The sequence below is a fragment of the Rhamphochromis longiceps genome, linkage group LG9 (genome assembly GCF_057381845.1).
Source record: "Rhamphochromis longiceps isolate RC_006_pf linkage group LG9, R_longiceps_female_GT1.1, whole genome shotgun sequence".
In the NCBI taxonomy this organism is placed as follows: domain Eukaryota; kingdom Metazoa; phylum Chordata; class Actinopteri; order Cichliformes; family Cichlidae; genus Rhamphochromis; species Rhamphochromis longiceps.
Genome location: NC_140565.1, coordinates 36,218,006 through 36,231,142, shown reverse-complemented (window position 1 = coordinate 36,231,142; position 13,137 = coordinate 36,218,006). Strand labels below are relative to the sequence as shown.

At 39.7% G+C, this 13,137-nt stretch overlaps 1 protein-coding gene across 1 annotated transcript in view; it reads left to right on the top strand.

Annotated features, from left to right (window-relative positions):
* The first annotated feature begins 784 nt into the window (after positions 1 to 784).
* Positions 785 to 13,137, top strand: part of LOC146662812 (uncharacterized) — a 13,241-nt gene continuing 888 nt past the window's right edge. The window contains exons 1-13 of the mRNA XM_085417619.1: positions 785 to 2,098; positions 2,717 to 2,837; positions 3,145 to 3,307; positions 3,476 to 3,668; positions 3,854 to 3,925; positions 5,619 to 5,690; positions 6,507 to 6,612; positions 7,189 to 7,259; positions 7,340 to 9,368; positions 9,454 to 9,575; positions 9,655 to 9,706; positions 9,778 to 9,825; positions 11,976 to 12,074. Coding sequence (XP_085273745.1) covers positions 2,720 to 2,837; positions 3,145 to 3,307; positions 3,476 to 3,668; positions 3,854 to 3,925; positions 5,619 to 5,690; positions 6,507 to 6,612; positions 7,189 to 7,259; positions 7,340 to 9,368; positions 9,454 to 9,575; positions 9,655 to 9,706; positions 9,778 to 9,825; positions 11,976 to 12,074 — 3,145 coding nt within the window. The 5' untranslated portion in view covers positions 785 to 2,098; positions 2,717 to 2,719. The remainder of the gene's footprint in view (positions 2,099 to 2,716; positions 2,838 to 3,144; positions 3,308 to 3,475; positions 3,669 to 3,853; positions 3,926 to 5,618; positions 5,691 to 6,506; positions 6,613 to 7,188; positions 7,260 to 7,339; positions 9,369 to 9,453; positions 9,576 to 9,654; positions 9,707 to 9,777; positions 9,826 to 11,975; positions 12,075 to 13,137) is intronic.

The following is a 13,137-nucleotide window of genomic DNA, read 5'->3' as shown; positions in this document are numbered from 1 at the left end:
TGTACTTGGACTGATCCTTTTTACTATATATATGTTCCCTATTGGTAAAATCATTAGACAGCATGGGATAAATTTCCATAGCTATGCACACCTAAATCCTGATGAACCTAATCAGTTATAAAGATTACGGGCATGCTTGGAAGACATAAAAACCTGGATGTCTTCAAACTTCCTCCTTTTGAATTCCGACAAGACAGAAGTTGTCTTTGGACCAGAAGCTCAGAAAAACAAATTACTTGGTCAGTCCCTTCATCTGGATGGCATTAAATTAGCCTCCAGTAATAAAGCAAAGAACCTCTGTGTTATTTTTTGACAAAGACATGTCATTTAGATCTGACATGAAAGAGGTTTCTAGGGTCTCCTCCTTCCACCTCCGTAATATTGCTAAAATTAGAAACATCCCATCCAGGAGTGATGCTGAAAAACTAGTTGATGCCTTTGTTACTTCAAGGCTGCATTACTATAACTCTTAACTATCAGGAAGTCCACATAATGCAACTAAAAGTCTTCAGCTGATCCAAAATGCTGCAGCCAGGGTTCTGATGAATATCAAAAGAACAGATGACATCTCCTCCCGTGTTTTAAATGCACTTTAGAACAGCACGCAGCAACACTACATATGAGCGAGCGGAGGGAGGCATGGGGTCTTCACAGAGCCCCACTCTCTGCCAGCCGTCAGGGCGGGGGGGCCTGAAGGTGGAATTGGCCATCTGATCGAGGCCTGGGTTGCAGCGGCCCCTGCCACTGCGGAGCCGGGGACGGTCTGCTTGATTTCCACCTCAGGGAGGAGGGCAACATCTGGGTCTGGGTATGAGTTCCCCCTCCGGGGCAAGAATACCTGGACCTGGGATGTAGAGAATGTTTGGGGAGTGTGATTGTGTGTACAGTGTCCATTTATGTCTGTGTCCACGTTGGGTGAGGGCCGAGTGTTTGTGGTTGTGTGTATGAGGGTGGGAAGGTATGTTTGTGTCTGCCGTACACATCACCACAAACAACACCACAAGCAGAGCACAAGTTTTAAGCCAGCGTGGTGTGATTATAGATGCCGTGCAGGTGGGTCCATCTCACATGCAGCGGCATCGCAGAACACGCCCCGCCACATACCCTCTTCCCCCGACTAAGACCGAGGAGCCACCTCCCCCCCCCCCCCCCCCTCCATGAGCAAGCGAGGGAATAGGCCTGGAGCATCAGCGCCCCAGCCCAGCCACGGGGAAGTGACTACCTGGGCGTTCGCCTGTAGATCTAGCGGCGCTGGTGACGAGGTGGTTCCAGGGACCGCCCACGCTTCCAGCGGCACCCCCATCCCGCTAGCGCACCAGCCTGTGGCTCACCTGAGCCGGTCGTTCCCTCGCGCTGTCCAACAATTACAATAATTATACGGTTGCTGTAACAGATTGTAGATACAATGCAGGTGAGTCCATCTCACCTGCAGCAGCATCCCAGACCAGCCACAATAATAAAGATTTTTCTATTTCATTATAAACTTTGTCCTAATTATGTCATGAGTTTTTACTATTTAAAAAGAAAAAGAAAGCATCACAAAAACACTTAAGGTCATGAAAATTAATTGTATTGCTGCAATACTTAAATATCTGTGGTCTAATCTATTTTTATTCACCAATCTCATTGTAGCAATAATATGCCTTTTTGGTCCAAGTTAATTATTTGAATTTTAAAACTCTTTTAGCCAAATAACTTTGAAGTTGTTACTAAAACTCATCATCCCCATTTACTACTTTTGTTTCATTCTTTAAAAATTTAGAAGCATAAATATCAGTCTTTTGGAAAAATTACATTTTATACAGTATTATTAAGTCTACATATTCCAAGTGAGTTATGTCAGAATGCACTAGAGCAATTTAACTCTATTACATCATAGCATTCTATTTGCAAGAATCCCAGTGTTAATCCACTGTTCTTGGCCAATGATATCCACTCCTCAGCACTATGGGGGCGCTAATGTACATCTACGCTGGTTGCCAACCACCATGAACATTTAAAGAGCAGAAGAAGAAGAAGAGGACACTAAAGAGTTCAGGTGCACGACATGAGGATTTAATGAGACAGCTTTTATCTTACTGCTTTCGTGGAAGATCAGGTGAGAACCATACAAATTCCCTTACACATGATGTTTATATAAATATATTCATCCAATAAAGCAAAGTAATATAGGTTATTATATTACGTTCGGATACACCAAAGCATCTAATTTTTGACAGTTTAGCTAGCCAGCATGCTAGTAGCAAAAGTTTGACATTCTGTTGCTGTTGGTTTGATTAATTTTGGTTTTAGCATCACAAAACTTGTGGTTTTAAAACTAGTGAGATCTGTTTTCAGAAAATATTTTACAAATGAAACAAAAACTGTAGGACAAATATGCTTATTGTTCAACCATACTAAATCATTATTTTAATTTATAACTTTAAGAAATATAAAAGGTTAAGGAAATGTGGATATGAAAATTAACTCATTAAGATTTGCAGTAACCTTAGACCAAATAAAATATACGAAACAGAACTTCCACAGGTAGGGCATGCAGCCTCTGACACACAGTGATACAAGATAGGAGGAACTTTTGGGAAACACAGATATTTGGAACCTTTAGGGGAGCTCTCCCCAACATAAATAGATTTTTCGATCTGTTTATTTCTATGTCTACATACATTTTGTAGTATAATGTGTTATTTCTAAAGTCATTAATACCTGATCTTTGCAGGGGATGGCGGCAACAAGGCCACGGAGAGCTAAAATAAATCCCATACAAGATGCTAGGTATTACTGCTCCTTAGGTGAAGACAAGGCAGGATTTGATGTGAGGTATATTGATTCATTTAAAGGTGAGTTGATTCCAAAGAATGCAGTCAGCTTCTCAAAATAGAAATTTTTATGTTTTTTGTAGTTTTTTTGTAGCATACCATGCATGAGAAAATTAATAATCACGAATATAATTATACTTGTTTTATTATTATTATTATTATATTTCTATTTTTACCTTGTCTTTCCCCAAGGAATTATGAACATGTTACATGTTCCAAAATAAATAATACAATATAATCAAATAAAAAACATATTTAAAAACAAGAAGGATTTTAATTAAATGGTTTATAGTTTATTGCCCAATTTGTTTTTGATGTGTGTCTTTAGGTCGCGGTGTGTTCAGCTGTCGGTCATTTCAAAAGGGAGATTTTCTTTTTGAGTACAGAGGACAAATCATAACTAAAGAGGAACAAGAAAACCGAATGAAACTTTACCATGATGCACTCAAGGTTTTCATATTTGATTTCAAGTTCAATGGAAAACAGTTATGGTATGTAACTGCTTTGATAAAGGATAAAATACATGAGGTTTACAAATTATAATATTCAAATAATATTTTGAATTGAATATTAAAATGTTATTCAGACGTTCTACAACCTAATATACTTAATGACTTTCTTTACAGAGTGTAATTGTTATTGTATACTTTTTGTTTTAGTGTTGATGCTACCAGAGAGGACGGCTCACTTGGCAGACTTGTAAATGACGATAATGTGAATCCAAACAGTAAAATGACAGTTACCAGAGTGGATGGAAGGCCCCATCTCTGTTTGTTTGCAATCAAAGATATTGGTCCAGGAGAAGAAATCACCTATAACTATGGTGATTCCAACTGGCCATGGAGAAGCAAGGTATAATGTAAATAGTACAGTATAAGTATAAATAGTATTAAATGAATAAAGGCTATACTGAAAAGTATGCATACACACACGGGTCCTGTGTAATACTCAACTGGACAGGTCCAGACATTAGGAGGACTGTATTCATCTTGGCTAGACCCAAAGACTGCCATTCATTATTCATGCTTCTTCCTTAGAAATCCAACATGGTGGCACCTCAGGCTGTGGATGAGATTGCAGCCAGTTCCTCTCCTAACGACGCAACAAAGGTAAATTGGAGTTTCAGTGTCAGATTGTTTTAGTTGTAGACTGAGGTGCTAGTTATTAGGCAGTATTGAGGTATGTGGGTCCTTGGTTATCTTGACCAAGTAAGATGCACGCATTAGGAGGACTGGGATTTGAAACAGGAAGTATAAACAACTGAGTTCTACCTACAAGTGCGCCCACACACACGGGTCCTGTGTATTACTCAACTGGACAGGTCCAGACATTAGGAGGACCGAGTTTCGAAATGAATTCAGATCAATGAGAGTTACTCTGGCAATTGTGCATACACACACGGGTCCTGTGTATTACTCAACTGGACAGGTCCAGACATTAGGAGGACTGTATTCATCTTGGCTAGACCCAAAGACTGCCATTCATTATTCATGCTTCTTCCTTAGAAATCCAACATGGTGCCATCTCAGGCTGTGGATGAGAATGCAGCCAGTTCCTCTCCTAACGACACAACAAAGGTAAATTGGAGTTTCAGTGTCAGATTGTTTTAGTTGTAGACTGAGGTGCTAGTTATTAGGCAGTATTGAGGTATGTGGGTCCTTGGTTATCTTGACCAAGTAAGATGCACGCATTAGGAGGACTGAGATTTGAAACAGGAAGTATAAACAACTGAGTTCTACCTACAAGTGCGCCCACACACACGGGTCCTGTGTATTACTCAACTGGACAGGTCCAGACATTAGGAGGACTGAGTTTAGAAATGAATTCAGATCAATGAGAGTTACTCTGGCAATTGTGCATACACACACGGGTCCTGTGTATTACTCAACTGGACAGGTCCAGACATTAGGAGGACTGTATTCATCTTGGCTAGACCCAAAGACTGCCATTCATTATTCACGCTTCTTCCTTAGAAATCCAACATGGTGCCATCTCAGGCTGTGGATGAGAATGCAGCCAGTTCCTCTCCTAACGACGCAACAAAGGTAAATTGGAGTTTCAGTGTCAGATTGTTTTAGTTGTAGACTGAGGTGCTAGTTATTAGGCAGTATTGAGGTATGTGGGTCCTTGGTTATCTTGACCAAGTAAGATGCACGCATTAGGAGGACTGAGATTTGAAACAGGAAGTATAAACAACTGAGTTCTACCTACAAGTGCGCCCACACACACGGGTCCTGTGTATTACTCAACTGGACAGGTCCAGACATTAGGAGGACTGTATTCATCTTGGCTAGACCCAAAGACTGCCATTCATTATTCACGCTTCTTCCTTAGAAATCCAACATGGTGCCATCTCAGGCTGTGGATGAGAATGCAGCCAGTTCCTCTCCTAACGACGCAACAAAGGTAAATTGGAGTTTCAGTGTCAGATTGTTTTAGTTGTAGACTGAGGTGCTAGTTATTAGGCAGTATTGAGGTATGTGGGTCCTTGGTTATCTTGACCAAGTAAGATGCACGCATTAGGAGGACTGAGATTTGAAACAGGAAGTATAAACAACTGAGTTCTACCTACAAGTGCGCCCACACACACGGGTCCTGTGTATTACTCAACTGGACAGATCCAGACATTAGGAGGACTGAGTTTAGAAATGAATTCAGATCAGTGAGAGTTACTCTGGCAATTGTGCATACACACACGGGTCCTGTGTATTACTCAACTGGACAGGTCCAGACATTAGGAGGACTGTATTCATCTTGGCTAGACCCAAAGACTGCCATTCATTATTCATGCTTCTTCCTTAGAAATCCAACATGGTGGCATCTCAGGCTGTGGATGAGAATGCAGCCAGTTCCTCTCCTAACGACGCAACAAAGGTAAATTGGAGTTTCAGTGTCAGATTGTTTTAGTTGTAGACTGAGGTGCTAGTTATTAGGCAGTATTGAGGTATGTGGGTCCTTGGTTATCTTGACCAAGTAAGATGCACGCATTAGGAGGACTGAGATTTGAAACAAGAAGTATGAAACCCCAACCCTAAATCTGGTTTGCATAAAGACGTAGTTCTCGGCTTGGTTGAAATGAACTCTGATGTAGTTAGATCGCATATTTGAATTTCAGCTGATCAAGGAGCAAGAATGAAGCTTACTATAGGAAGGAGCATGTAAATACAACCGAAACAATCGCTAAACTCTTTCCTGTTAATGCTAAGCACATTTATGTAACATTGTTGTGTAAAGGCCATCCGTTATGTCTTGATGGATTCATGACTTCATGATTTAATTATACTTTTTTACACTCCCAGTCAAAACTTTGGACACATCTTCTCATTTCAGAAAGAACAAATTGTAAGTCTAATCTTTTTTGGGTGTTGTGGGTCCACAATGAATTTTCTTTTCATTGTGGTTTTGTAATATATACCATAATATAAAACCTAGAAGAACAAATTGTTTTGAAAATTGATCTATATACAGCAGGTATTTTTCCCTTTAAATTTTGCATTGCAAAAGTTACAAAAATTGATTTAATAGTTTTAGTAACACTTGAACCTGTTTTTTTTTTTTTTTTCTTCCGTCCTTAACTCCTTTTTAAAGAGGAACCAAAACAACTATTTGGTTGTGATATTTTACATCACAAAAGTATGAATTTTGTTTTTGATTACACTGTTTTTTTTTTTGTTTTTTTTTACCAAACAGGACTGCGATCATGATCTAGTCCCTGACGAAATGTCAAGTTTAGAAAAATGTTTTGCATGTGGAGGACCTTTTTCGCCTCTGAAATGGAGTGGTGTGAGATGTGAAGGTAATTATTTAATTATGGAAGGTTGGGTACATTAGAATATCTTAAATATGATCCATAAGGAACACTATAAAAACTAATCCATAAGTAGATATGATATATGTTCATAATGAACCTTTTACATCTGCACTTTTTACATATTTACTTACCATGTCATTATTAAAGCTGCTATACCCAATTTGCAAAAACAAGTTAGCTTAACATATTTTTTTTTTTCATGTTCATAACAACATTTTAACAAAGCATAGCTATAAATGTTGTTTGGAGATTAAAGAAAAAAAATGAAGTGGTTCTGTTGCATTTGTCTAAAACCATCAGCCAATAACATGGCTCAGTCCAGAAAAACGATAGAACAGTCTTTCCTGACTCCTTAAATTCTACATTAACATGGCTCCACCACACTATGCACTGGCCTGTTTAGCAGCAAAGCACACCAGGGGGTGTGGCCTATGGATAATATCCAATGGGAGGGGGGAGCCTTCTTGACTGTGTTTATGCTTCCATCTAGCCTGTTTTTTTAAATTGGGGAAAGCGGCTTTAACTACCTTTCTTTTATTAACTTAATTTTTCTCTGTCTAGTTTGCTACCAGTCCTGGCACAAAAGATGTTATGTTAGCCACAAGGTGAACCTCACTGAACCTCTTCCAGAGGTAAGTGTTTTTGCAGAATTCTTCTCAGTAAAATATGTAAGGTAAACAAAGTCTTACTTTGTGTTTTTGATTGTTATTAGGTCTTTAGTGAAGATAGTTCAAGTGAGGGGGCTTCATCAGAAGAGGAATATGTGCCAGATTCTATAGCTGACTCAGACAGCTCATGGGACAACAAATCAGAGCCTTTAAATATAAGTTGCAAACAAGTACAGAACTCTGAGATCTCCAGCAGTCAATCTGCTTGCAAAACGAAAAGACCTCGCCTAGAAAGTTTTTTAGAGAGAGTAGGACAAAGAATTTCAGAAGATGCCGAATCAATATCTGAAGATGGAATTGGCACAAGACAGCTCGACGTATCAGGGGTTATTGCCACAGCAGAAAAGTCTGATGCTGAAGGCATTGTTGATGACTCTAATACTACGGCTGAAGATTCCTTAAAAACATCCTCCTCACTAAGAAACAAAACATACTGCTACATTTGTGGAAAACTACAGACAAAGTTTACACGTCATTTAAAAACTCATGAGAAATCACATGCAGATGTTGCTCGAGTTTTAAGTCTTCCCAAGAAGTCCAAAGACCGTTTGAAAAAGCTTTCTAAGCTGCGAAACAAAGGAAACCACAGACATAACTCGGAGGTCATCGCAAGTGGGATTGGATCATTAAAAACCAGACGCACATCAAAAAAACCCTACAAAGGAAAAGACTATATTCACTGCATTTATTGCGAGGCATTATATCTTAAAAGAGATCTTTGGAGACATGTTCGTAAATGTTCTTCAAAACCAGTGGAGGCCAATTCAGAGGGGGGACGAAAAAAGGTCTTGTCCCTGGCCTGTATGAGTGAGTCAGCTCTGTGTCAGCAAGTTTCCCCCGGTGTTTGGAAGATATTAGCTGTCATGAAAGATGATGAAATAACTTCTACTGTGCGAAGTGACTTCTCTATTCTTCAGCTTGCTCAATCATTCTTTAACAAACATGGGAAAGATCCCACCAAATTTGACTACATTCGCCAGACACTCCGAGAATGTGGAAGACTTCTGCTCACACTTCGGAAAGAATGCTCAATACACACTTTTGAGGATGCTGTAAGACCTGCAAATTTCAATGTGGTTATCAAAGCTGTTAAGAAGGTGTGTGGGTATGATGAAGAAAAGAACTGCTACTCGACTCCAAGCCTTGCTTTAAAGTTGGGACACTCACTGCAGAAAGTCTGTGATATTATACATTGCAGAGCACTGATGGCAGAAGACAGTGCACTGATAAAGTCAACCCAGAGTTTCAAAACCCTTTATGCTACAAAGTGGTCAGAACTCATCTCCCATACTGCATTAACCACACTAAACGAGCGGCACTTCAACAAGCCTTCCACACTTCCTTTCACAGAAGATGTTCAGCGTCTTCATAGACATCTGGAGAAGACTACAGAACAAGCAGTGAAGGACTTGGAAGAGCATAGTTCACCAAAATCATACAGTGAACTTTGTAAAGCTACCATGGCAAATGTAATACTATTTAACAGGAGAAGAGGGGGAGAAATTTCAAAGATGACACTGAATGGCTTCCAGGAGAGAGACACTAGTACCCTGCACAAGGATGTTGCAATTGGACTGACAAAATTTGAACTTTACCTTTGTCAACACTTCAGTCGTGTAGAATTGAGGGGTAAACGAGGACGCAAGGTTGCAGTGCTACTTTCACCAGACATGGTGAATGCCATAACACGGCTGACAGAGAAAAGACAAGACTGTGGTGTTCTGGCAGAAAACATATTCCTGTTTGCCAGACCTCATTGTCTGACTCCCTACAGAGGACAGGACTGTTTGAGGATTTATGCGACTGAATGTGGGGCTGAAAACCCTGAACACCTACGTTCAACGCAGTTGCGCAAACATGTCGCAACTTTGTCTCAGATCTTAAACCTCAAGAATCACGAGTTAGACCAAGTTGCCAACTTCCTAGGTCATGATATTCGTGTTCATCGCGAATATTATAGACTTCCAGAGGCTACTACCCAGCTTGCCAAAATATCCAAACTACTGATTGCCATGGAGAAAGGGTCTCTCAAAAGCCTTCAAGGCAAAACACTTGAAGAGATTGAAATCGAAGGTAAAGTGGTGTTAAGGTTAAGAATTATACACGTTTCCTGCACTATAACCTTATAATTCATTAAGACAATCTTTTATTTTGTTAGATAACCTACAGTTGACAGATTCAAGTGAAGAAAGTGAGGTCGGAGCGGAGCGTGAGGAGGTCGGAGCGGAGCGTGAGGAGGTCGGAGCGGAGCGTGAGGAGGTCGGAGCGGAGCGTGAGGAGGTCGGAGCGGAGCGTGAGGAGGTCGGAGCGGAGCGTGAGGAGGTCGGAGCGTGAGGAGGTCGGAGCGGAGCGTGAGGAGGTCGGAGCGGAGCGTGAGGTCAATGAAGGAAATCTTGTATATCCACAGATTGGTAAGTACAATGTGATTAGTCTCAACTTTGTTCAATTTATGAAATCACATGACTAATAGACTTTATTACAGATTCTATAGATACTAGAATGATGAAGAAAGTTGTCAAGGAACCTCCAGGTATGTGTTTGTCATCATTTATTGAAGCTTTTACCTTTGTAACTACTTCCTAGACACTTTTGCTATCTTTGCTATCTTTATGTAAAAAAAAAAAGATAATTCATTACTATCATTTTTCCAGTGATTGTTACCTTTGTCCAAATGGTAATTTAAAGAAAGTCAAGGATCTTTCTAAAGACCAGCTCAACAGAATAGAAAGGTCAGTTTTGGAGGATGGTCAGGTAGGAAATGCTAGTTTGAACAGGTGATTTTGAGCTGTGATTTAAAGTTCTAGAGAGAATCTAATGAGCAGAGGAAGTTCCAGAGGGTGCAATTAGCAGTGGCAAAGGATTGTACCCTCAGATTTATGATTTTGATGATGGGGGTAAGGAGGTTAGTGTTAGCAGTGTTGTGGGAGAGTGACAGTAAAGACAATCCCTCAGGGTGGCGGGGGCGAGGTTGTTGAAGGCTTAAAAGTTGATTAGGAGTTTGCACTCAATACTATAGTCAGTGTGCAGCCAGTAATGTTCTTTTTAGGATGTGGTGATATAGTCTCTAGAGTGAGTGCAGTAGAGTAAGGGGGCAGCAGAGTTCTTAATAGATTGCAGTTCTTGGAGGTGAGTTTGGGGAAAGCAAAGATGCTGGGATTCTTTTTGAGGGTGGAGAGAATGGATAGGATTAGGAAGAACAATATCATTGGGACTGCACATGTTGGAAAAAATGTCTACATTGTTCTACATTGGCCAGGTTGAGGTTGTGTTGGGCATGTGCAAACAAGGGACAGTGAGGAAGGTTTGTTGAAGGATGTTAGAAAGGAAGCTGCCCTGCAGGAGACAGAAGGAGATGAGATTAATCAAGAGAGATGAAAATAGTTGGTGTGTGGAGGGCTGATCTACTACTCTTTATTTACCTGGTTTGCGCTTCTGAAGTATTCCCTCTACGCTCTCATCCTCTTTCTACAGTAAATCAGTGGTGAGTGGAAAGTTGACCAGTCACCGGAGTAGTGATGGGTCGTTCGCGAACGAAATGGCTCTTAGAGCTGGTTCTTTGAAGTGAACGATGCGAGCCGGCTCCTTATTGGGAGCCGTGGATTTTTTTTTTTTTTTACTTTCTCTTGCCCTCTCTCTCACTTTTTTCGCTGCACATCAGCCTTGTGTTTGCGCTGAGTAGAGACGGGAGGGGCGCAAACAGAGCCTTGCGTTTGCACCCCTCCCGCCTCTGAGCAGAGGGAGGAGCTAGGGGCGGTAGTTACACTCGCAACAGCAGTAGCACACGAAAAGAGCAGCAGGGAGAGAGAGAGAGAAAGAGAGCCGGGAGCAACAACAAGAGACAATGTCGTCACATTAGAAAGGTGGAGTAAAGAAAATGAGTGACACCAAGAAAAGAAGCAAAATCTAGAACCATTTAAATTTTACTGACAATACATAGGCAGAGTGTAGAGTCTGCAAGAAAAGGATATCATATAGAGCCGGTGCACGGGCACCTGAAAACTGTCCACTCATCAGTGCGATGGGAAGATAAAACACAGTGAATTAAGTGTGATATAAGTGAAGCTGCCAGTGTGTCTACCCACTGAGCTGAGCACTGGGCACTTGGTATTTTTAAATTTAAAGTTTAAATTTTAAAAGTTAAATTGTAAATGGTAGGTTTTTGTATTTTATAATTTATTTTTTAAATTTTATGTGGAGTGAATAAATAAAAGCAGATTTATATAATGAACATATATACATAGAAAACACGTTTTTAAACATTAGTAATTCATTTTGTGCATAATTTTATATTGTTGTTAATAATAAATGAATGAAAGCAACAAAATAACCTGAAGAGCCGGTTCGGGAGCCGAAAGAGCCGGCTCTTTTTAGTGAGCCGAGCCGAGAGAGCCGGATCTCTAAAAAGAGCCGGAAATCCCATCACTACACCGGAGTCTTGTTTGGAGAAAAATTCAGCCTTGTATCTTTTAATATCAGCTGTAATAGCTCTAGCCATATTCCACATTCACATGTGTCACCTTAAACTAAAAGTCATAGTTGCGACTCTGGATTTATCTTAGAAACCATATTCAAGATTTCAAGGTCCATTAGTTGCTTGACCACATTCAGGAGCATTTGACATTACATTATAAGAGATTTAATACAACAAATATATGCTTACTGTTTTGTTTTGTTTTTCAGCACAAAGTAAAAATGGAGCGGGTAAGGTCATTGAACCCAACAGAATACTAAACAATGAGATGAAGCCAAGCAGTAAGAAGAAAACAAATAAACAATCTGGTAAATGGTGACATGCATACAAAAGTCACTTAAGCACAAATGTAAACTTCATGCATTTTTGAACCCAGTTATCCACACCACCCAAGCCAGTATGGTGACTATGCTCATCTTTCTGCCAGGGACCGTACCATAATTCTACAACTTGGTTAGACAATTATATTAACCTACTTGGTAAGGTAAAACATAAATCACATTCAATGTGGAACAATACCTTGTATTAAGTAATGGGATAAATGTTTAAATTACTTTCCCTATGCCTGTTTTAATCTGTAATACATTTAAATACTTATCATTTTCAAAACAGCAATGCACCAAAACAATTAATAAACAAAGCAATGAGAACATATTATGATTTGGGTTTTTAATTTTGAGGATTCCTCAACCATTGGGCTTCTACATTATCTCCATACTCTGAACATCATCTTATTCCCATAGGCAGAATCTGGATAATATTGGAAAATTTGGGCTGGTTTGGCTAATTGTGGGCTGTAACCTGAACGTCTTGAAGAAAATTATGTTCACTGAAAAAACCTGAAGGCCCACCTCATGGTCAGGCAGGGTCCACCCTTGTTTTTAAATAAACATTTGAGTCAGACAGTTATATATGAAATGTTTGAGTATATGTTATACATTTCAAATTATTACAATATCATGCTATACATGTTTTTTGTTGTATAACGGTGTGTGGAATAAAATGCTCTCCATCCATAGTGATTTGCCATAGCTATTTATTGGAATTCTGACTTAATGTGGGCTACCTTTCAGAATTTTACATTTAAATAAATGTATTCATCCATTGTAATAAGTATTTAAACAGTCAGCATTACAGGATTTATACCAAAGAAACACTGTTACAACAAATTCACCTTAAAGGGGACATATTATGCAAAACCCACTTTTTTTTTTTTGTTGCTTTTGTATGTATATTTGGTTATGAATTGCCTCCCGACTCCTTAAGTGTAGGTTTTCAACAACTAAAAAAGGAGCTCTTTTAGGTCCCAGGTAGTGTATTTTGCACAATCCAGCATAATCACAGCCTCAGCACCTGTCCTCGTGGACAATG